The following is a 24,362-nucleotide window of genomic DNA, read 5'->3' as shown; positions in this document are numbered from 1 at the left end:
GAAAAGAAATATAGTGACAAGCTTAAGTAAAATATGTAATCATAGTGGTGCACATAGGTCACCCTAATTAGTCAACATTTTCTTAAATAATTGGTGTTGAATTAGCATTGATAATGGAACATGTGTCATATTGACAAAATAATAAAACAATAATATGGGCAATGGGCATGCTAGCCATATTGATTGAATGCTTGGGAAAATGGATCTACACATGCCTTTCACCGTATTAATGGTTTTGGGCTTTGTTGCTTTTAACTTTTTGATTCTGGATCTACCCATGTCAGGTGTAACTCACCTTGTTCCAGGTTTGTTGCTTTTAACTATTTGATTCTGGATTTAAGTATTATTATTATTTTAAAGATTGAAAAGAATATATTTTAGTTTGCTAATTATATTGTGATTGTAATTGCTAATAAATAAGAAATTCCAAATTCATCTCACACCATCATATGCATTAATTATATATTTTCAAGGATATATTAACTCTCCTATTCCATCTTTATGGAATTTTGTTTTTGTTTTTCACTCATTAATCCTGGATCACTATAGGAGCCTGCATATAATGTGATGCCTTAGCTTCTAGTCTTTTAATCCTGGATCACTATAGAAACCTTCAGGTTATATCCAATAAGATTCCAAAGGATAGGTTGACTTTCGTTGTTTTTATAGCGGCCATTCCTATAGTGAAAACAATGTAAACTTTGAAACGGGAACTATAAACTCAAAACGGGAACTCTGGCCAAAAAACCCCGAAAAAACATAAAAAGCAGTGCTAAAAACTAAAAGTGTGTATACTGGAACGATGATTTATTTTTTAGGGGTCAATTTTGAACATGTTTTAAAAATGGCAGTGACTACAAAATTTACTACGAAATTTTCGTGCAAAATATAGCTTCAAAATGAAAGTGATGATACTGGAACAATGATTTTTTTTTTTTTAGGGTCAATTCTCAAACTTTTTAAAAAATGCTAGTAAAACCAAATTTTTATGTGCCAAACAAAGTTGTTTATGAGGAAAAAAACACATTAATGTTTTTGGTAGAATATCATTTTTCTTTCCTAAGTATAAATTCAACATGTTTTCAACCATAACATGCTAGATACAAAAGAAATTGAAAATTTTCAACTATAAAATCAAAAAACCATGACATTATGAACAAATTACATCACTAAATGAATTCAAAAGTCATTATTTTTATATTGAATAAAACATACATTATATCTCTAATTTAATATTGCATTGTAGATATTTTAAACAACAAAAATTATCATAATTAAGACATATAATCCAACAATATAAAAATGCTTCATAACTTCTCATTTAACACCATATGGAAATCATTAATTTTATTTCAAGATACGATGCATACATCAATTATATAAACTGTCTTAATCAGTTATTCAAAATCACTCATATTTTCTTGCACACCATCAGAATTCACATCTTCAGATGAGTGACTGGATGCTGACGAAGATGTTCCATATTCTTCTCTTTCATCAACTAGTGCCCCATCTGAGTCCACTTTCATGCCCAACATTTCAGGTTTCAAAATTCTTCTAGATCTACGACTGGTTTCAGTAGACTCCCATCTCAACACTGTTCCTTCTGGTAACAACCTTTTCAGAATCTCTATCGTCTTGAAGCGAAGAGTTCCTCTCTTTGTTAAATTGAAGTCATAAACAAGTATGTCAACATCCTCTAATTTTAATATGTCTGTGCAACGTCGATTTATATTTGTACCCTTTCTTGTCCTCTTTCTGCCATTTTTTTTTGTCAACTACCATCTCTAGCTTATACACACCATTGAATGGGTGTGTATTTGTGCATACCAATGTACTTCAACACTTGTAACATCCTCATTCTCTGTAAATACCTTTATAACTTTAGCAACCCAGAATGGATAGCCATTGGGATTTCCATCTGCTAGCACTGCAATCATGCAACCCTCCTTAATATCCTGTACTGAACACCTATAAAGGTCTTCCATGGCTTCATGTTGTGCACGAGATCTTCTGGAACCAATATACATCTCTCTTTCCTCTGCCTGTGAAGAATTAATAATACCTTTAGATTGTTGTTGTTCAACAATGTTTATTTCCTCATGTTCATTTGACACATTTTGTGGCCAAATAAATGGATTTTTCAAAGGTATATCTTCATTTGTTGTTGTTGAAATGAAATCACTTTGATTATTGAAAAATGACTCCCACCAAACTGAATCAGCAATGTCAAAGTACTCATATGTATATTTAATACATTTTTTTTTAATTTCTTCCACGCAATCAGAATAATTTATATCTCTATTTTGTCTGCCTGCATTCTAAACTTCACCAACTGATTGTAATAACAATATTTTTGATGCAAATATTGGATGATCTGGAATGAACTTCAAAAATTTCAAACCTGATGATGGTGCCCATTTTGCAGTAGTTGAATACTTCTTGCCCCATATTAGTGTTTTCCCATCAATTTTTTTGATACGAAATTGATGTTGGAAGCTAATGTCATTAAGTTGTTCAATGCATTTCCCCTCACCATATGATCCCAGAATAAACCTTCGCATGTCAACAGTTTCTTCCAGCACATCAAAAGTAGGCTCTGGCATGTATGATTTCTTAATACATTCAATTAGTGATGGAAAGCTCCCAACTTCCTTCCTCCTCAATGTGACTGAAAAACGATTGAACATCTGATCAAAATGGTCATGAATGTGCCCAACAAGAAGGAAACCAATCTTTACCTTTTGAAAAATTCTCAATTCAACAAGCATGTTTAGATATCCAAAAACAACCTGATTTTTGTTTTCACGGCAAGTGTTGTCCAATTGTAGATACAAAACTTCAGGAATATTACCAGACCAATGAGAAATCACATCATGAATTATGGTTATGGTCAGATTTTCATCATTATGAATATTTGGAGCTATGAAGTACACCCTTGGCAACATTTTCCCATTGAAGACCATACAAATGACCAAGTGAAACTAAATAAAATTTTCCTCCTGTAAATTTTTGGGTGTGCGAACAAAATGTGGTAAAAGTGTTTTCTTCTGGTCCATACCATCAATTATCAAACCCAAATATTTATTCGGATTATCATAACACTTCTTTCGATGCTTGTACAACTTCTTCCTTTCGTTTGTTTGTTGTTTGTGATGCTCCTGAAGTTCTTTGACAATTAAATCTACACAACATAAAAGAAATTCATTAAGAAATATGTTTTCATAGTTGATGACTATACAATTTTAAAAGTTAAAGTTATGAATGCTTACCTCTTTCTGACCCTTCACATTTGTCCCTTTTTTATTTAAGAGAAGCACATGTACTGTAAATCCCCATCCTTGTCTTCTTAGGAATACGGACATTGTTGAATTCTTTCTTCCATACCTTCACAAAATATTGATATGTAATAAACCGACCATGTCCCTCAGCACCTTCTGCATATTCTTTGTATAAGTTGTAGATTTCTCATCTTGAAAAATTATCTGGAATATGTATTGTCTCTCTATTTGGCATACACTCTCCATGCTTTGAAAAGAAATCTTTCATCCATGACATTGCAATATTTGATAATGGCCCAAATTGTCTTTTATGACGTACTTCTGAATAAAATGTGGGATCCTTTTCCAAATTTTCTTGAATTCTAGAGAGATGAAAATTCCTAATCGAATGAAACATTTTGAAAGCTTTTCTATAGATAAATAAAGTCCTAATATGATAATCATAACCTGACAATGTAGATTGCATGCAAATAACTAAATATGAATTTTGCATGCTTTTATTCATTGAAAAATATCTCTTCCTGCTTTCTAATGCAAATTTGAAATCCATATGTTTCAAGCAATCTTTTTGGCAACATTCACTTGAAATGAGAGCGCTGATAGAACTTCTTCTCATCAGATATTCTACTCTACCCCTTGTATAACTAGAACAACTTGCATTGATACGAAAAGGTCTGCTCCTACTCCTCGATACAATATTTCTTGGCAACATCTCCATCATTGGATCATCATTTGTATAAGGATTTTCATCATCATTAAGAGGAATGTTATCCACACTATGATCAACTTTGCTTTTCAAATATTGACTTGGAGGATATTCTTCATCTTCCCCTTCTTCAGTGCTACTGTCATAGTCCTTAGAATTCAGACTGAATGGAAAATTTGACTCGATGTTTAATGGATATTCTTCCTCATGTGCATTGTCAGTGCTACTCTCATAGTCCATAGAATTAGGACTATGTCGAAAATGTGACTGTTTACTTATTGAAGATGCTACATCCTGTCCTTTGTCACTGCTACCTTTATACTCATTAGAATTAGGACTAAGTGCATCATCCTGTCCTTCATCACTGCTGCTCTCATAGTCCTTAGAATTAGGACTAAGAGGACATTGTGACACTCCATTCTTTTTAAATTCATCATCACACTCTTCATGACTGTTTCTCTCATAGTCCTTAGAATTAGGAATAAGTGGACACCATGACACTCCAATATTTTGAAATTCATCATCTCGCTCTTCATCACTGCTACTCTCATAGTCCTTAGAATTAGGACTAACTGAACACCATGACACTCCATACTTTTGAAATTCATCATCATGCTCTTCATCACTATTGCTCTCATAGTCCTTAGAATTAGGACTAGGTGGACACTTTGACACTCCATTCTCTTGAAATTCGTTATCACGCTCTTCATCATTGCTGCTCTTATAGTCCTTAGAATTAGGACTAACTGGACACCGTGACACTCCATTTTTTTGAAATTCACCATCATGCTCTTCAAAACTGCTGCTCTCATAGTCCTCAGAATTAGGACTAAGTGGACACCGTGACACTCCATTCTTTTGAACTTCACCATCATGCTTTTCATCAGTGTTGCTCTCATAGTCCTTAGAATTAGGACTAAAGAGACACCGTGACAATCCATTCTTTTGAAATTTGTCATCAAGCTCATCATCACTGCTGCTTTCATAGTCCTTAGAATTAGGACTAAGTGGAACCTGTGACTATTTATTTATTTGAAATTCTCCATCCCCTCTTTCATCAGTGTTGCTCTCATAGTCCTTAGAATCAGGACTAAGTGGAAGAATTGACTTTCTATTCATAGTGGAAGAATTCCCGCTATATTCATCAATATGAATAGATTTGTTACGCAATGAAGATGTTGATGGTGTATAAATCGCAACTTCACTATCAGAACAATCCATACCTTTCAAATAGAAGATGTTGAATGATATAAATGGAGAGTCTCCTAAAGATATTATATAGCTTAGAGAATAAAATTTTCCCTCCAAAAAGTTTGTTAGACTTATTTACCTTCATTAATTTATTCTACAATTTATTGAAAAATGTAAACTAATTTTTTTTATGAAATAAATCATTAAAATTAAAATTGTAAACTACAACTTCTACATTAATTATTTTAATAGTTAAAGTATATAATATTTACTAAACAATTGAATATTTTTTTATATAATATATTCTAAAACAAATTAATCCCATATTCAACCCATTGTAAAACAATTCTAAAATATTCGCTTTATAATATTTTAAAACAAATTATCCCACATTAACTGTACAGTAAAACATCTCCGTAATTTCACTTATATACTAAATTTCATTATCACTATTGCTCACATTACATCCAGGTTTTTTGAAGTTCGTTGAAAGACTTGTGAATTTGTGGAGCAACTACATTGCTATCAACAACATATTCAACGAAGAATTCTCGTAATTGAAAGGTAAGTTAATTTTTTTTCCTTGAAAATTTTCATATTAAATTAGTTTAATGAAGGTTTTTTTTTTCTTTCTTTTTTGTAAATTAATAATTTTTCTGAGCCAAAATAACAATTACATCCGTCATGAGCATGGTGGGCCCAACCAAACTCAATCGCCCAACAGCCGTGGGCGAGCCACCATGGTGTCGCGGGGTGGGCGGACGGGCGGGGTGTGAGGGCGCTGGTGGGGCGGTAGGGGGTGTGGGGGCGAGTGGGGTTGCGGCGCCCACCCCAGCGGCCCGCCCGCCTGTCGTAGGGGTTGGGCGATTCTTAGAATCACCCAACCCCCACCACCGGTGGGCGGGCCACCGGGGTGGGCGCCACAGCCCCACCCGCCCCCACACCCCCAACCCCCGTGACAAGCGGGCGGGCCGCTGGGGTGGGCGCCACAGCCCCACCCGCCCCCACACCCCCTACCGCCCCCCCACACCCTCACCCCTCCACCCACACCCCGCCCCCTCGCCCCCCTACCCCCTCTCCCCACATCTCGCCCCCTCAATGACACCCTCACCCCCTAATCCCACAAGACCCCCCAACCCTCCCATCCCCACCCGCACCTACCCCCCTTCCACCCCCACGCGCCCACGTCGCCCCTCCCCCCTCACACCCACCTGCCTCTCCCCCCTCACCCACATCGACTCGCGCCCCCCACCCACCCACTCGACCTCTCCGCCCTCACACCCACCCGACCTCCCGCCCCTCACACCCACCCGACCTCCCCCCCATCACACCCACCCGACCCCCTGCCTCCCTCACCCCTCCCGCCCCCTCACACACCCAGCCACCCCTCCCGCCCCTCACACACTGCCCTCACACCGCCGCCCACCCTTCCACCCGCCCTCTCGCCCTCCTACATCCTACCCCCACCCACACCCACCCTACCCCCGCCCACCCTTCCACCCACCCTTCCACCCACCATGCCCACACTCGCTGCCCACGCCCGCCCCCTCACCCGCCCTCCTCGCCCACGGCCTCCGCTCACCTGCCCTCCAGCTCCCCGCCCACCCTTTCACCCGCCCTCCCTCGACCATGCCCGTCCCCTCACCCACCCTCCGGCATACGCCCGCCCCCTCACCCGCGCCCCCCCGTGTACGCCCTCCCCCTCACTCACCCTCCTCCGCCCTCCTCACCCACGCCCATCCACACTCGCCCCCTCACCCGCACGCCCTCCCCGCCCACGCCCGCCCCCTCACTCGTCTTCCCCGCCCACGCTCGCCCCCTCACTCGTCGTCCCCGCCCACACCCGCCGTCCCCGCCCACGCTCGCCCCCTCACTCGCCCTCCCTACCCACGCCTGCCCCTCGCCCATGCTTGTCCCCTCACCTGACCCCTCACCTGCCCTCACCTGCCCTCCCTGCCCACGCCCGCCCCCTCACCCACCCGCCCTCACACCCCGCACGCCCCACTCGCCCCTGCCCACCCCACCCACCATGCCCGCCCCACCCGCCCCACGCCCACCCCTCCCGCCCCACCCACCCCATGCCTTGCACGCCCTGCCCTCCCCACCCACCCTCGCCCACGCCCGCCCCACCCCCTCACCCACCCTCCTCGCCCACGCCCACACCTGGGCCGCACCACCTCGGTGGCCTGCCCGCCCGCCTGCCTAGTGGTTGGGTGATTTCGGGAATCGCCCAGCGACCAGCCGGGTCGGCGGGCGGGCCGTCTGGGTGGCGCCGGCCTGGGAATCGCCCAGCCACTAGCCGGGTGGGTAGGCGGGCTGCCGGGGTGGCGTCGGCCTAGCCGCGCCACCCCTAAGGCCCGCCTGCCATCCCGGCCTCCCCCTCCCCACCCGCCCACCCACCCACCCCACCCTGCCTCCCCTTCCCCGCCTGCCCACCCACTCCGCCCTCCCTCCCCCTCCTCGCCTACCCACCCACTCTGCCCTCCCCACTCGGCCTCCCACTCCCCGCCCTCCTTGCCCGCCTACCCACCCCAGCGGCCCGCCCAGCCGACCTTCCCCTCCCCGTTCGGCCACCCACCCACCCTGCCCTGCCTCCCCTCCTCGCTTGCCCACGCACTCTGCCCTCCCTCCCTCTCCTCGCCCGCCCACCCACTCCACCCTCCCCACTCGGCCTCCCCCTCCTCGCCCTCCTTGCCGGCCTACTCTCCCCACCCGCCCGGCCTCCCCCTCCCCGCCCGCCCATGCCCGCGCACCTCCCTCACCCGTCCGCCCACCCGTCCACGCCCGCTCAGCTCGCTACGCCCACCCACCCTCACTCGGCCCGCCGTCCCACCTACCCGCCCGCCCACCCACCATCGCCCAGTCGACCTGCCTCGCACCCACCTACCCTCACCCAGCACACCCCGACCACCCACCCGCCCTCACTCGGCCCACCCCGCCCACCCACCCCCCCTCACCCTCGCCCACCGCTCATGCCCGCCCGGCCCACCCCGCTCGCCCATCCTCACCCGACTCACCCTCGCCCGCCCCACCCGCCCTGCCCTCGCCCACCCTCGCCTGGCCCGCCACCCTCGCCCGGCTCACCTTGCCCTCACCACCCCCGCCCTTGCCTGGTTCGCCTTGCCCTCGCCACCCTCGCCCTCGCTCGCCTGCCCGCCCACGCACGCCTACTCACCCGAGCCTGCCCGCCCACCACCCTCGCCTGGCTTTCCTTGCCCTCGCCACCCCCACCTTCGCCCGCCTGCCCGCCCGCCCGTGCCTACCCGCCCGTCCACGCACGCCCGCCTCGCCCGAACTCGCCCTCGCCCTCGCCCGCCCGACCTCGCCCTCACCCTCGCCCGCCCAACCCAACCCGTCCTCACCCACCTGCCCACACACACCTGCCCTCATCTGGCTTGCCCCACCCACCCACCCACCCTCGCCTGCCCGACCCGCCCACACCCTCCCTTGCCCGCCCGCCCACCCACCTGGCCCGCCCCACCCGCCCATCCTCATCCAGACCGCCCTCGCCCGCCCCACCCACCCCGCCCTGGCCCACCCCGCCCTGCTCGCCCCACTCACCCGGCCTGGCCCGCCCGCCCTCACCCGGCCCCCGCCTGCGCACCTGCACCCCCCCCTCCGCACACTCGCTCCCACCCATCGCCCACCCGCCCACACCGTGCACCTCGACCACCCACACCCGCCCGGCCCGCCCTTTTACCCTCACCTGCCCAGCCCGCCCTCTCATCCTCACCCACCCACCCACTCCCACTGACCTCGCCTGCCCTCACCCATCCGACTGCCCACCTCGCCCAGCTGTCCCTCACCCGACCTCCCGCCCACCCACCGACCCAGCACTGACCCGCCCGCCCACCCGTCAATGGTGGCTAGGCGATTCTGATTATACAAATAAAAAATTTATGATATATTTTCATTGTTAATTTGAGTTAATATGTTTTTGTTATTTACTTATTTATGTGTTTCTATTTTTCAGGAAAATGGCATTAAAGAACATTTATGTGAATCTTTCTGGACCAAAGACTGTTAAAGGTGCATCTTCAAGAAACATTGGTGAACGAACTCTACCTGAGCTCATGGCTACAAATTTTTCAAGTGCCTCAGGTGATAAGAAGATGATTTCAGACTGAAAGAATTCAAAAGAAGTGAAATTTCCATCAAGAATCTAGTATGTGAAAGAAAGAGAAAGCAAAAATGTGAATATATATCTATATATTGATATACCAAATGATAATGGAATTTTTGAGGTGATGAGAAGAGTCATAGGTATGTGTATGGTACCAGACACTGAAGTTGTTTACATACTTACAAAAGTTCCTAAGTCACATGAAAGGATTAAATATCGACTATCATATTCATTGTATGACACGAGAGAGGTATCTACAAATGTGTGTAAACAAATCATAAATGAGATGACACAAAACATCGTAAGTATTGTTATTTATATTTGTATTTTGCGTTCTTGAAAGTGTCTCGCTATATTTTTTTAACTTTGTTTTTATTGACATATGGTATTTTGTTTGGCAGAATTTTGTTGAAAGTTGTTCAATTAGGTTGGGAGGCATTCATTTCATAGAGCATGATATCATGAAAGTTGACAACAGTTTTTACTCAGTGTCAGAAGAAGATATGGAAAACAAGCAAAATGTAGTAATTGATGATGCTACAAAACTACATCCAAAGAATAAAAAAAGAAAAAAAAAGAAAAAAAAAGCCTATGGTGGATAAATCTAGCAAGGGTAAGCAAGTTACTTTTGAGGATGATGAAGTTGAAACTGACAATGAAGCATATGTTGCCATTACTGAAGATGACATTGGAACTAAGAAGAGCCGTAAAAGACTAAAAGTAACAATGCCCAAGAATAAATCTGTTGAGAATGTTATGACGAAGAAAAGTAAAGTTGAAGATTTTGAAGTAGTCATTACCAACAGTCAAGAACCTAGTGAAATTTCAAAAGAAAGTAGAGAAATCATTACACCAGGAGCTGATTTAGAGGATGGCATTATCAAAACAAAACAAAATGCCATTCGACAGAATTTGACAAAGAGAAACTTAATTGATGGTGGTCATACATTTCAGCTTAATGTCAGACAAACCTATAAGGCAAGTGAAAGACAATGTCAATATCAAGTCAGAAAGCCACATCATCTGCATGTTCACAACTTGAAGACATTGATGAGGTACAATTCATATGCTCATGTGGTTAGTTATGTGCTTCTTGTTGATCCACTTCAAGTTCCTAACAAAGAAGCATTTGATAAGTCAAAATGTTTTGAATACAATTATTATGTGCTTGGGGGGAACCATTCTGTAGAAGCTCAAAGACAATTGATGGAGGAATATCCTAATAACCCACGTTTTGAAACAATGAAATGTATCATTTATGCTGGTTTATCAAATACAGAAGCAAAGTTAGTGGCATGGGATCATAATTTAGATAATCAATATAGGATGTCTATGACTTTCATCCAAAGGGTTAGATTTATTCATAGTGAATTTCAAGAAAAATGTGGTGGGGATAGGATAAATGTTACTGTAGATTTCCGAAAGGAATGTTGTATGGAAATAGGCTATCAAATTGAAGAGAAAACCAATTCAAAAGGTGGAAAAGGAAACAAAAATAGTGATTTATTCAGAGGTGTTGATAACATTTTCCAATTGGCATTTAGAACTGGAGATGTTTGGAAGTTGATTGATGAGATTTTTAGCATGTGGAAAGACATTGGCATTAAAAACCAGAGGGTCAAAAAGTCTAAGCCATTGATATGTAGCAATAGTAAATCAGCTCCTGAAATGAAGCAACTTCCAAACGATATGACTATCACATCTTGGAGGGTAATGCAAGGAGTGAAAGATGAAAAAATTGTCAAAACAATATTATCTTGTGTGAAGTCAGGGGAATTATCATTGGAAGAAATGTCTGAAGAATTTCAAAAGTAAGTTTGTTGAATTATTTTTATTTATTTCTAGATTATAATTATATTTTAAATAAAACATGTTGTTCTTAGTAGTATTTGTTATACATATCATTATATTAACTTTTTGTTACTTTATCTATGCAGTCACAAAGTTTACATGAAAATTCAAGAACAAATGGTTAGATTGTTGAATGAAGATAGTTGGGATGATGTTGTACGCAACTATCCAGATTCAAGTTCTACATCAACATTAAAAGCTTTTTATCTTTCATTTAAAAACGTATCTTGATTTATACATTTATTTTTGTTCATCTGTGTACTATTTTTAATTTATAAGTTACACATATATTTGTTTATTTTATAAAAGATGAGGAAGGATGATAATGGAGCACCAGATAGTTTCAAAACCTTTATTGAAAAAATAAAGATCGAAAGACTGAGGAAGCAACATATTAAGAATGTTGAACTTGATCCAACTCTTAATCATTTCATTTGGAATGGGCTAGACACTATTCAATATCAATTAATACAAGGCGATTGTGAAGACATTGCTAAACTCATACCTAAAAGGATTATGCCCTAGTTATTGGAGATATTCCACATGGTTTCAATATTCCAACCATTGACTATGATAATGACCCTTATACTTATCAATCTCTTAGTAAAGTGGTTGCGGTATTTGTAGAAGTCACGTCATCACCATTATGGAGATTTGTGACATTTCATTCAGACACACAATTGGCAATGATATTGTCAAGCTTCAAGGGGAAAACAAATTCAAGGATGCAGCTTACATGGTAAGACGTTTAAAATGTATATTTGATTAATGTTGAAAAATTCATTTATGTAGAAGTTAATTAAACTTTACTATTTCATGTTACAGGCAAAAGTCAAATCTTCTTAACAATGAAGATCAACAATTTATAAATGATTGTGAGTTCATTCATATTGATAGTTGGGAAAAATATGATAGCCATATGTCTATGATTTTTAATCAGGTAGACAGAAAGAGTCATAACCAAATACTGACTTATGATGTTGTTGTGAGAAAACTAACATATGAAGATAAAGAAGCAAAAGGAGAGATAGTTAACATTTATAAAAAACCACAATTATTGATTAACTATCTTATAGACATATGTTCAAATGAAGGAGATTGGATTCTGGATTTACTTTCTGGCTCAGGTAAGTTTTATTATATGGAATTGAATTTCAATATGCTATTTTTTAATTAATATGTCATTGTACTAATTTAGTTCATTATTTCTTTTGTGCTTGATAATTAGGTACAACACTAGCATGTTGCCTTCAAAAAGGAAGAAATTGCATTGCAATTGAAAAAGATCCAATACAGTGCAATTTCATTCAGCAAAGAATTAATGCTCTTCAATTTCTTCCAGATGCAATGCAAGAAATTGGGTTGAAAAAAGGGGACTTTAGTGAATCACATGTGGCAGAAAAGGCAAAGGAACCCCAACCACCATTACATGGAATGTTTGGAAAGATATACATTGGGAGATTTGCAGACATTAAATATCCATTAGAAGAGGAAAATGAGCAAAATGAAGCAGAAAATATTGTGGAAGAAGACAATAATGAAACTCTAGAGGACGAAGAGTTTGGATTATGTGACATTGTTGATTAAATTTAAGTTATGCTTGGAAATCAAGCTTTGCGATGTTTTGACTTTGACATTTTATGAGAAGAATAACACTCAATTAAGGTTGTTATGCATTCAATATTTATAATATGTGATTTTCGCATTGATTTTTAAGTTAATCATTATTTTTAGAAAAAAAATGATTATTATTATTTTTTTGACATGAAATTCATAAAAAAAAATATTATTTAACCATTTTTAGTTAAAATTTTCGTATAAAAATTGTGATTTTGACATGTCAATTCTAGAAAAAAATTACCAAAACTTGTAGTTTTTTAGTTATATTTATGTTAAAAAATGGTTATTTTTATGTCCATTGTTAAAAAATATTGTTTTTCAGAAACAATTATTTCATGTGGATTGAAAAATTAATTAAGGATGTATAAATATGTAGAATATCGAAAATTCAAAATATCGACCTTCTAATTTACAAAAATTAAAATAAAAAACAAGAAAATATGAAGAAAACGACCACTTCAAAAATGATCAAATTTACAAAATAATTATTTACATTTCATACATTAGACAATTTAAAGTGAAAAAATAGGTCTTTTAAAAAAAGGGTCTGATGTAGAATACCCACTTTTTTAAATCAGCATGAAAATCACTACCATTCTAAAACGTAATGTACATAAAAAATATTAAAGTGCCAAAAACTATGCTCTAAAAAAAACATGTGTGTTCTGCATCACCCCTTTTCAAAATCAGGTCACTTTTTTGCTATCTCTACGAAACGGGTAACAGTATCAGTTCCCTTTTCAAAGTTTACATTGTTTGAAGCCTAACAGCATTGTAAATGGAATAGTGGAATTGGAATTAAAAATTAAAGAAGCACAACCATGTTTTGTTTGGTTTTGACGCCATATCTTTCTTTTTTATGTTGTAATTTCTTATTATTTCTCGTTTCTAGCTCTCCATTTTTTAGAAGCTCCCCATTTATGAGAAGCTTTTAAGTTTTCAATTTTTCCTATTTAATATTGCTAATTGTAACACCCCAAAATTGCATTAAAATTACTGAGATTACTAAGTGAATCTTCACTAGATGTTAATTTAAGTTTTAATTCATTTTGATGTTTAACATTAACTGACTGAGGTTGGAAGGCCAAGAAACATTTATTGTGGTTACCTAAATTATTGGTAATACTACTTTAACAAGAATAAAACTGTTTTTTTTTAGTTAAAAGAAATGGTTACCAAGAAACAATTACCCTCTGCCTGAAAAGGGAAATATAGGGAGGGGAAATGGAGCAAGAAATCTATCCTAGAGCTAGGTGGAATAAACCAGTTGGAAGGTTGCTCAATACAGTAAAAAAGATAGTACTGAGATTGAGGCTGGACAGGAGTCCAGAGGCCCATGGTACTGACTGTAACTAGATATAATCCAGCGTGAAAGGTAGAAAGTGCTCGAGGGAGAGTCTGGACGTGATTGCTAGACTCGTGGCTAGAAGGAGAGACTTTCCAAAAAGTATTATTATTATTATTGTTTTGCAGGATAACATGTAAGTAAAATAAAGAACCTTAAAGATTTAGTACTAGTCTATATATTTTGCTATAGACTTACAGGATAATAAATAAGTAATATAGAATGCTTTTAAAGATTCTAGACTGCAGATGCTATCATTAAATTGCAGGTTAAACAATTAAACAAAAGAGAGGGCTCACTTTTGTGTGAAAACCCTGGAATATATGATGGACAAATTGAAAAGACATAGCGGAGTTAATTGTTTTATAAATCTGAAACAGGAGATAACTCCTAGACATTATTACTATAAATATAACCTAACAGTAAAACAGAGGAATTGCAAATACCTTCATGACAAACTTCGGAGCAAACATAAATATTATTAGAATAGCAGATTGAAAGGTTGATTAAATGTTAAACAATTCTCCTACTCTGAGTTAAGCAAATAACATTTCAATATATCATGACAGTAAAACCCTCAGAACAATGTTACCCCATAAGATTCTATGTAAGAAATAAACGCAAGTATACACAGTAGATCACTACAAATAATTTGATCGGAACCTTCATATTCGAATATACACTATATACATGTAAACAAGGTTGCAGGACTTTAAATCACATAGGACTAAGAACAAAATAAGTATATCATATTAACACTGTATTAAATAGAGAGTACGCATAACTTAAAGGTACAGACAAATGAAGAAGTAATAAACGCTATCCGAGAGGCCATCTAGAGGCACTGTCGACTCTCGTGTATAATTAAGAAGGAAATCATCCATCCATTCTCCAAAACAAAACCCAAAACACAGAACTAGGTAACACTACCAATACACTTAGTTTTACAAACAAATAGAAGAGCATTCGAAAACCAGAGCTTGTTGTATGACTGACTTAAGCAAAAATGAGCAGTTTATACATCCATATCTTAATCTAGATCATAAGGAGAAAAACCCTCCATGAAACCCCTGTAATGACAAGCCAAAACAGAATATCAAAGGTCTTAGTGCTAACCTGTAAAACCACCAGGAGGCTGTAAGCCCTTATGAAATTAATCGCTGCGAACTCAAGTGTCAAGTTTCCCATAAGATTGCTTACTTGTCACAAATGCCATGATTTAGTAAAATCAGTGCAGACTAAGACCCTTCCGGTGTAATAATAAATTTACTAATGATAAGAGGGATTCTTACCTAGAGTTGAGGCATCCTCTTGCCGAAACGATTATCTGTAGAACAGCGAATGGTTTTAGTGACAAATCCAGAAGCTGAGGGTAAGAATGCATAAACTAGTAGTAAAACTATAATGAGAAGGAAATTGCAATAAGAACTATGGATGTGGAAATCCGCTATGGGCAAAAATTACCTTCTTCCGGTGTCTCAGAGTGTTGGTTGCTTTCCGCCACTTCTGCAACCTCTAAAGCCATGCCTGTAATAGGATATCAGACCTTAGGACAGGTATGAGGTTGAAACCCCGGAATCGGCGTTAAACGCTCAAAGCCAAGCAGATAAAACCCTCTGTATATCAAGGTTAATGACGTACCTACACCGGGAGGTTCCACCTTCATCATTGTTTCAAACCAGAGAACATAATGCATAGCGTTGAGTGTTGTAGAGAACCCCAACCATATGAGAGTAGCACAGGAGACCAGAGCAGCCATAACACTGAAGCAACAGAGGCTCAGATGTGAGAGTTCAGTTAGAGAAACGAACTCTAGCCATTTCCCACCGTTAGATCGACAGAAGAAGATCAACGATGCCAAAGTAAGCCAAATGGCGGGATAAAGCACCAGTACCACACCTTGGTCAGGTTGCTTGCCGCGTGTTACCGCATACGAGTGCCAACCAAGCAAGCCTTGCCATGGATAAATGTGTTCATTAAATTCAGATGATTCCCTCTCGGATTTCCCCACTTGATCATTAAAGACCAACTTGCAGTCACATACAAACTGTTAAACTTCCATAAATGCCTTGAATATATATATATATATATATATATATATATATATATATATATATATATATATATATATATATATATATATATATATATATATATATATATATATATATAATATATATATATATATATATATATATATATATATATGCATGCTCAAGGGTCATTGTGGGCTAATGTTTATAATCTTTATGATTGCAGGTGTACAACATTAAAAAAAAATTGTATTTATTTTCATTTCAATATAATTTATAAGTTTTATGTGAAAAATTGTCGTTTAGCTATTACAAATGGTATCAGAGCTCAGGTTCGTACACTGAGACTCTTTGGGAACAGACATGTACAAGAAATAATTTTTCTTCAATTTTTAACTAAATAAACTTATGTGTGAAACAGTTAATAAATAAATATCACACCAACAAAAGAGACAGGGAAAAATGCAAGGGAGCCCTAGGCCAACTGGTTCACTCGGAACCACATAAGTAAACGCTAATCCTGACATATGGATATAGCTGGGCGAAGAATCACGATAGGCTAATGCAACATTATTAGAAACTGTTCAACAGTTGCGTGCTGAAATGATGAATTTAAGATCAGATAATGAAAGATTACGTGAAGAACAAGAGAAGATACTTAGAAGTATGTCCAATAGATAGAATCAACGACATCTAGATCCTAGTGTTGAGGACCAGGAGAAGACCCCAATAGTGCAACATGGAGAGGAAAACGTTGAATCAGCTGAGAAACATGGGGAAGATGAAGAAGGGCGCTCAGACAATGTATCCGACCAGTAAAAAACCAAAAGACAAAAAACTGAATTGCAAGGTGAATTTAAAAAGATTAAGCCATCACTCTTTGAAGGGGAATCGGAAGAGGCAGTAGAAGCTTGGCTCATTGACATGGGAAAATATTTCTAGATTTATGAGTACACAGATAAACTGAAAGCAAGATTGGTAGTTTATCAGTTAAGAGGAAATACCACCTTATGGTGGGAATAAATCAAAACAGTAAGGAAAATCAATGAAGAGGAAGTTACCTGGCATGAATTCCAAAAGAATTTCAAAGATAAGTATTTAACGGAGTGTTATTACGATGAGAAGGCAAAGGAATTTCATGAGTTAAGGTTGGGAACCTTAACCATGGATGAGTACGTGACATGATTTACCTCCCTGCTACGTTATGTGCCTTACATGCAAGAAGAAAAGGCCAAAATTCAACGCTTCATCAACAGTTTGCCCAATTTTATGAAAGAGAAATTAGAGTTTGACTACCCCAAGACAATGGATGACACTATGCGGAAAGCCCACATCTGCTATCAACAAATGAAACAAAAGAATGAAGGATCCAAGGGAAATTTAAACAGAAAATTCAGAAGTATACTTCCAAACAAACATCCGAAATTTGTAGGTAGCAGAAACGTACACCCAAATCCCCTCAGCAGATTTCCAGCCAGGAATCAACCCAAGATGGCTTATTCAGAAAACAGACATTTGGAAGGAGCTACTAAATCTATAAATGACCCGCAAACCAAACCGCCACTACAGTGTTGGGGATGTGGAGAATCACACTATTATAAAAATTGTCTGCATAAAGCAAGAACAGAAAAGTTATCAAACATGCAAGAAGCATCCATGGTTGGAGACGTGGCAAGGAACATGCCCAAAATTAACGTTGCCCTGGATGATCTTCAAGGAGAATTTCAGCCCACCATGATCGAATGTGAAGGTATGATTGCTAAGCGACATGTCTCTGTTTTATTTGACCCAGGTGGTAGATAAATGTCAACTTCCGAGCATCAAATTTTCAAAACCATGGTTAGTTCAACTAGCCATGGGAACAAAAAGAAGGGTAACCACAAAGACAAAACGTTGTCCCATAATGATTTCAGGACAACCTATTTACGTAGACCTTAATATACTGCCTTTGGGTTCTTATGACATACTAATCGGGATGGACTAGTTAGAAAAGTGTTGGTCCTTAGTGGATTGCAAACAGAAAACTATCAGTTTTATTGTTGAATCGGGCAAAAGGGAGGAACTCCAAGGCATTAAAACTAATACCAAGTTACGTCCCATTACTGCTAGTCAGTTAGGAAGATGTATTAGAAAAGGTTGCCAAATATATGTTGTTCAGGTGGGGCTTACAAACACTAAAAATAAGATGACCTCTCTGGAAAATATTCCTGTTATTCAGGAATTCGTTGATGTGTTTCCGGAATCCATTCTAGGTCTACCACCAAAGCGTGACATTGACTTCACCATTGAGTTAATTCTGGGTGCAGCCCCTATATCCAGAGCCCCTTATCGCATGAGCATACCTGAATTAACAGAACTCAAAATGCAACTTCAGGAGCTTTTAGATAAAAAGTATATCTGGCCCAGTGTGTCCCCTTGGGGAGCCCTCGTATTATTCATACGAAAAAAGGATGGGACCTTGAGATTATGCATCGATTATCGACAACTAAACAAACTAACCATCAAGAATAAGTATCCGTTACCATGTATTGATGATCTTTTTGACTAGGTACAAGGAGCTAAGGTATTTTCAAAAATTGATTTAAGATCCGGTTATCATCAAATAAGAATAAAGGAAGAAGATATTTACAAGACAACATTCCGCACTCGCTATGGTCATTACGAGTTCATGGTATTGTCGTTTGGCCTTACCAATGCCCCAGCCACATTCATGAGTTTGATGCATGGTATTTTCCAGCCCTACCTTGACAAATTTGTGCTGATTTTCATAGATGATATCTTAATATATTCTAAGAATCAGGAGGAGCATAAAGAACATCTGAAAATAGTATTGCAAACATTAAGGGAAAATCAGTTATATGCCAAATTCAGCAAATGTGACTTTTTCAAAGATCAGATCCAGTACTTGGGTCACGTTATATCAGCAGATGGCATTGCAGTGGATCTGGAAAAGATCAAAACAATCATGGAATGGACAACTCCAAAGAATGTCGCTGATATTTGATCATTCTTGGGATTAGCCGGGTACTACTGTAGATTCATTGAGGGATTTTCAAAAATCGCCTTTCCAATGACCTCCTTACAGAAAAAGGGGTGCACTTTCCACTGGACAACAGAGTGTCAGCAAAGTTTTGAAAAACTAAAACACCTGCTCACCACTGCACCAGTGTTAAAAGTGGTAGATCCGGAAAAGTCTTTCGTGGTTTGCACAAATGCAAGAAAAGAGGGTGTTGGTGGGGTGCTGACACAAGAAGGAAAGGTGATTGCTTACGAATCTCGAAATTTGAAGGAATATGAACAACGATATTCAACCTATGATCTTGAGTTGACAGTAGTAGTTCATGCACTTAAAATGTGGCGACATTACCTGTTGGGGAAGAAATTTTTGCTGCTAACAGATCATAGCAGCCTTACAATTTTTTTTAACCAGTCTAGCTTGAACGCTCGACAAGCTAAATGGACAACCTTTTTAAGTGAATTCGATTTTGAAATGAAACATTTAAAAGGGAAGGAAAATTGTGTTGTTGATGCACTAAGCAGGAAGTTACATTGTATCTATGAGGTCCAGATGAGCCAAGTAAGTTCAAATATTCCTAAAATCATAAAAGAAGTAGCTAACAGAGATCTGGAGTATACCTTCCTTTGGAAACAAACAAAAGAAGCTCTACTAAAAAATGAAAATTCAGAATTTGAAATAAATTCTGATAATCTCCTTACTTTTAAGAATAGAATTTATGTTCCTAATCAAAGTTCGGTTAAAATTTTTGTGTTGGATGAGTTTCATAGGAAGCTTTGTGCTGGCCACCTTGGTTATTAGAAAATGTTTTTTGCCATCAAGAAAGGGTACTTTTGGCCCGGATTGAGGAAGGATATTACAATATATTTTTCCAAATGTTTGGAGTGTCAGTCGGCAAAGGTAGAGCACCAGCATCCCGTCGGGTTGTTACAACCATTGCCCATTCCGGAATGGAAATGGGAGACTATATCCTTAGATTTCATCATCGGCTTACCCCGCACAAGGAAGCAACATGATTCAATTATGGTGGTAGTAGACAAATTGAGTAAAACAACTCACTTCATACCGCTGAAATCCACATACAAAACCGTGGAAATCGCGGACATATTTATGAAGGAAATTTTTCGCCTACATGGGATACCCAAAGTGGTGATTTCGGATAGGGACGTGAAATTTACTTCCACCTTCTGGAAAACTCTCTTTTCGGGTTTAGGTACTCAGGTCCAATTTAGTACCGCTTACCATCCCCAAATGGATGGACAGACCGAATGAGTAAACCAGGTATTGGAAGACATGCTATGCATGTTCGTGATGCAGCAACCATACAAGTTAGAGGATTCAATCCATTTTGTAGAATTTGCATATAATAATGGACATCATGAATCGCTAGGCATGAGCCCCTTCGAGGTGTTGTATGGGAGAAAGTGCAGAGTGCCAATAAACTGGAATAATCTAGTTAATAAGTTCGCACTGGGTCCTGACATGCTAGCAGAAATGGAGGAGACCATGAAGAAGATTCGACAAAATTTGAGGGCAGCCCAAGATAGGCAGAAAATGTATGCAGATAAAAAAAGGACCTACAAAGAATTTCAACCAGGAGATCACGTTTATCTAAGAGTGAAGCCTTGGAAAATTTCATTACAATGATAGGGTTGTGCTAAATTAGCACCTTGACACTGCGGCCCCTTTCAAGTCTTGGAACGAGTTGGACCGGTGGCTTATAAGTTTGCACTACCAAGCCACAGTCGGGTCCACAATTTATTTCACGTATCTTTATTAAAAAACTGTGTATAACCCTCAACACATTATTGACTGGGAAAATATTTAGGTAAATGGTTAAGTAGATTTAAGGTCGGATATATTGTTTTGGTTTTAAAGAAAACGAAATATAACCGACAGTTGTTTTGTGGTGCAGGTCGAATCGGAAGGAGAGTTCCTGGCAAAACCTCTTTGTATTCTCGATCAGAGAGAAACCAACTTCTGGAAGTGAGCCATCACCCAGGTTAAAGTGCAATGGAAGCACTTTGGCCCGGAAGAGGCCACTTGGGAAGAGGAGGAATTTATGCGAAAATCTTATCCGGCATTGTTTTTTGAAGGAAGAGAGAACACCAGGGACGATGTTCCTCATATGGGGGGTGGAGATGTAACACCCCAAAATTCCATTAAATTTACTGAGATTACTAATTGAATCTTCACTAGATGTTAATTTAAGTTTTAATTCATTTGATGTTTAACATTAACTAACCGAGGCTGGAAGACCAAGAAACATTTATTGTGGTTACGTTGTGGTTACCTAAATTATTGGTAATACTAATTTAACAAGAATAAAAGTGTTTTGTTTTAGTTAAAAGATATGGTTACAAAGAAATAGTTACCCTCTGCCTGAAAAGGGAAATATAGGGAGGGGAAATGGAGCAAGAAACCTATCCTAGAGCTGGGTGGAATAAACCAGTTGGAAGGTTGTTCAATACAGTCAAAAAGATAGTACTGAGATTGAGGTTGGGCAAGAGTCCAGAGGCCCATGGTGACTATAACTGGATATAATCCAACGTGAAAGGTAGAAAGTGCTCGGGGGAGAGTTTGGACGTGATTTCCAGACTCGTGGTTGGGAGGAGAGACTTTCCGAAAAGTATTATTATTATTATTGTTTTGCAGGATAACAGGTAAGTAAGATAAAGAACCTTAAATATTTAGTATTGGTCTGTATATTTTTCTATGGACTTACAGGATAATAAATAAGTAATATAGAATGCTTTTAAAGATTCTAGACTGTAGATGCTATCATTAACTTGTAGGTTAAACAATTAAACAAAATAGAGGGCTCACTTCTATGTGAAAACCCTAGAATATATGATGGACAAATTGAAAGGACATAGTGGAGTTAATTGTTTTATAAATCCGAAATAGGAGATAATTCCTAGACAATATTACTATAAATATAACCTAACAGTAAAATAGAGGAATTGCAAATACCTTTCTGACAGACTTCAGAGCAAACATAAATATTATTAGAACAACAAGTTGAAAGGTTGATTAAATGTTAAACAATTCTCCTACTCTAAGTTAAGCAAAGAACATTTCAATATATCATGACAGTAAAACCCTCGGAACAACATCACCCCATAAGATTCTATGTAATAAATAAACACAGGTATACACAATAGATCACTATAAATAATTTGCCCAGAACCTTCATATCCGAATATACACTATATACATGTAAACAAGGTCGCGAGACTTTAAATCACACAGGATTGAGAACAAAATAAGTATATCATATTAACATTGTATTAAATAGAGAGTACACATAACTTAAAGGTTCAGAACAAATGAAGAAGTCATAAACACTATCCGAGAGGCCATCTAGAGGCCCTGTCGACTCTCGCGTATAATTAAGAAGGAAATCATCCGGCCATTCTTCAAAACAAAACCCAAAACACGGAACGAGGTAACAATACCAATACACTTAGTTTTACAACCAAATAGAAGAGCATTCGACAGCCAGAGCTTGTCGTGTGACTGAATTAAGAAAAAAATAGCAGTTGATACATCCATATCTTAATCTAGATCATAAGGAGAAAGAACCCTCATGAAACCCCTGTAATTGCAGGCTGAAATAGAATATCAAAGGTCTTAGAGCCAACCTATAAAACCACCGGGAGGGTGTAAGCCCTTATGAAATTAATGGTCGCAGAATCAAGCATAAAGTTTCCCATAAGATTGCTTACCTGTCACAAACGCCATGATTTAGTAAAATTAGTGCAGACTAAGATCCTTCCAGTGTAATAATAAATTTACTAATGATAAGAAGGATTATTACTTGGAGTTGAGGCATCCTCTTGCAAAAACGATTATCTGCTGAACGACGAATGGTTTTAGTGACAAATTCGGAAGCCGAGGGTAAGAATGCATAAACCAGTAGTAAAACTATAATAAGAAGGAAATTTCAATGAGAATTGTGGCCGTGGAAATCCGCTATGGGAAAAAATTACCTTCTTCCAGTGTCTCAGAGTGTTGGTTGCCTTCTGCCACTTCTGCAACCTCTGAAGCCATGCCTGTAATAGGACAATGGACCTTAGGTCAGGTATGAGGTTGAAACCCCCGAATCAATGTTAAACCCTCAAAGCCGAGCAGATAAAACCCTCTATATATCAAGGTTAATGACATACCTGCACCGGGAGGTTCCACCTTCATCACCGTTTCAAACCAGAGAACACAATGCATAGCGTTGAGTGCTGTAGAGAACCCCAGCCATAACAGAGAAATGCAAGAGACCGGAGCAGCCGTAACACTGAAGCAACAAAGGCTTGGATGCGAGAGGCCGGTTAGAGAAATGAACTCTAGCCATTTCTCACCGTTAGATCGACAGAAGAAGATCAACGATGCCAGAGTAAGCCAAATGGAAGGATAGAGCACCAGTACCACACCTCGGTCAAGCTTCTCGCCGCGTGTTACCACGTACGAGTGCCAACCAAGCAAGCCTCACCATGGATAAATGTGTTCATTAAATTCAGAGGATCCCCTCTCAGATTTCCCCACCTGATCATTAAAGACCAACTTGCAGCCACATACGAACTGTTAAACTTACATAAATTCCTTGAATATATATATATATATATATATGCTCAAGGGTCACTGTGGACTAATGTTTATAATCTTTATGATTGCAGGTGTATAACATTAATTTTTTTTGTATTGATTTTTATTTCAATATAATTTATAAGTTTTATGTGAAAAAATTGTCGTTTAGCTATTACAATAATATATTTATAAGATTAATAATACTTATGATTAAAAATATACTTATAATATTAATAATATTTATGATTAAAAATACATAAAATTTTTCTGTACAATATTAATTTTACGTGTAGCCCTATGTACCAAAAATACAGAAATTTATTTTGTACAATATTAATTTTACGTGCAGCCATGTGTACCAAAAAAGTAATGCCTATAATCTGGTAGAGTAGAGTATTTCATGCTTTTGAATTAATGTCAAGTCAGCATGTGCCATCAAAGATGAGGTAATGAATGTTTTTTCACAAAGCCTCTCTTAAATATTTATAGCATTTTAAAAGTAACCGTGGCATTTTATTTCAGTATAGTGTTTAGTCAATAGATTTATTGGTGTGTCTACTCTACCTAGGGAGCTTGATGACTTCTAATATAACATAAATGCTCCCATCTTGATGG

At 39.4% G+C, this 24,362-nt stretch overlaps 1 protein-coding gene across 1 annotated transcript; it reads right to left on the bottom strand.

The window, feature by feature from the left end:
• Positions 1-22,420: 22,420 nt before the first annotated feature.
• On the bottom strand, positions 22,421-24,100 carry LOC149220582 (uncharacterized). Its single transcript, XM_089387140.1, has 5 exons — positions 24,091-24,100; positions 23,336-23,647; positions 23,159-23,221; positions 22,987-23,021; positions 22,421-22,894 (listed from the first exon to the last, which is right to left on the bottom strand). The coding sequence occupies exons 1-5, from the start codon at positions 24,098-24,100 to the stop codon at positions 22,811-22,813; spliced, it is 504 nt and encodes a 167-aa protein (XP_089243266.1). The 3' UTR covers positions 22,421-22,810.
• Between the last annotated feature and the right edge of the window lie 262 nt (positions 24,101-24,362).

Source organism: Pinus tabuliformis, chromosome Q (genome assembly GCF_031772625.1).
Source record: "Pinus tabuliformis cultivar Carrire ecotype Pingquan chromosome Q, CPIR1, whole genome shotgun sequence".
NCBI classification, from domain to species: Eukaryota; Viridiplantae; Streptophyta; class Pinopsida; order Pinales; family Pinaceae; genus Pinus; species Pinus tabuliformis.
The sequence above is the reverse complement of the archived record's forward strand: the minus strand, read 5'-3'. Positions and strand labels throughout refer to the sequence as shown.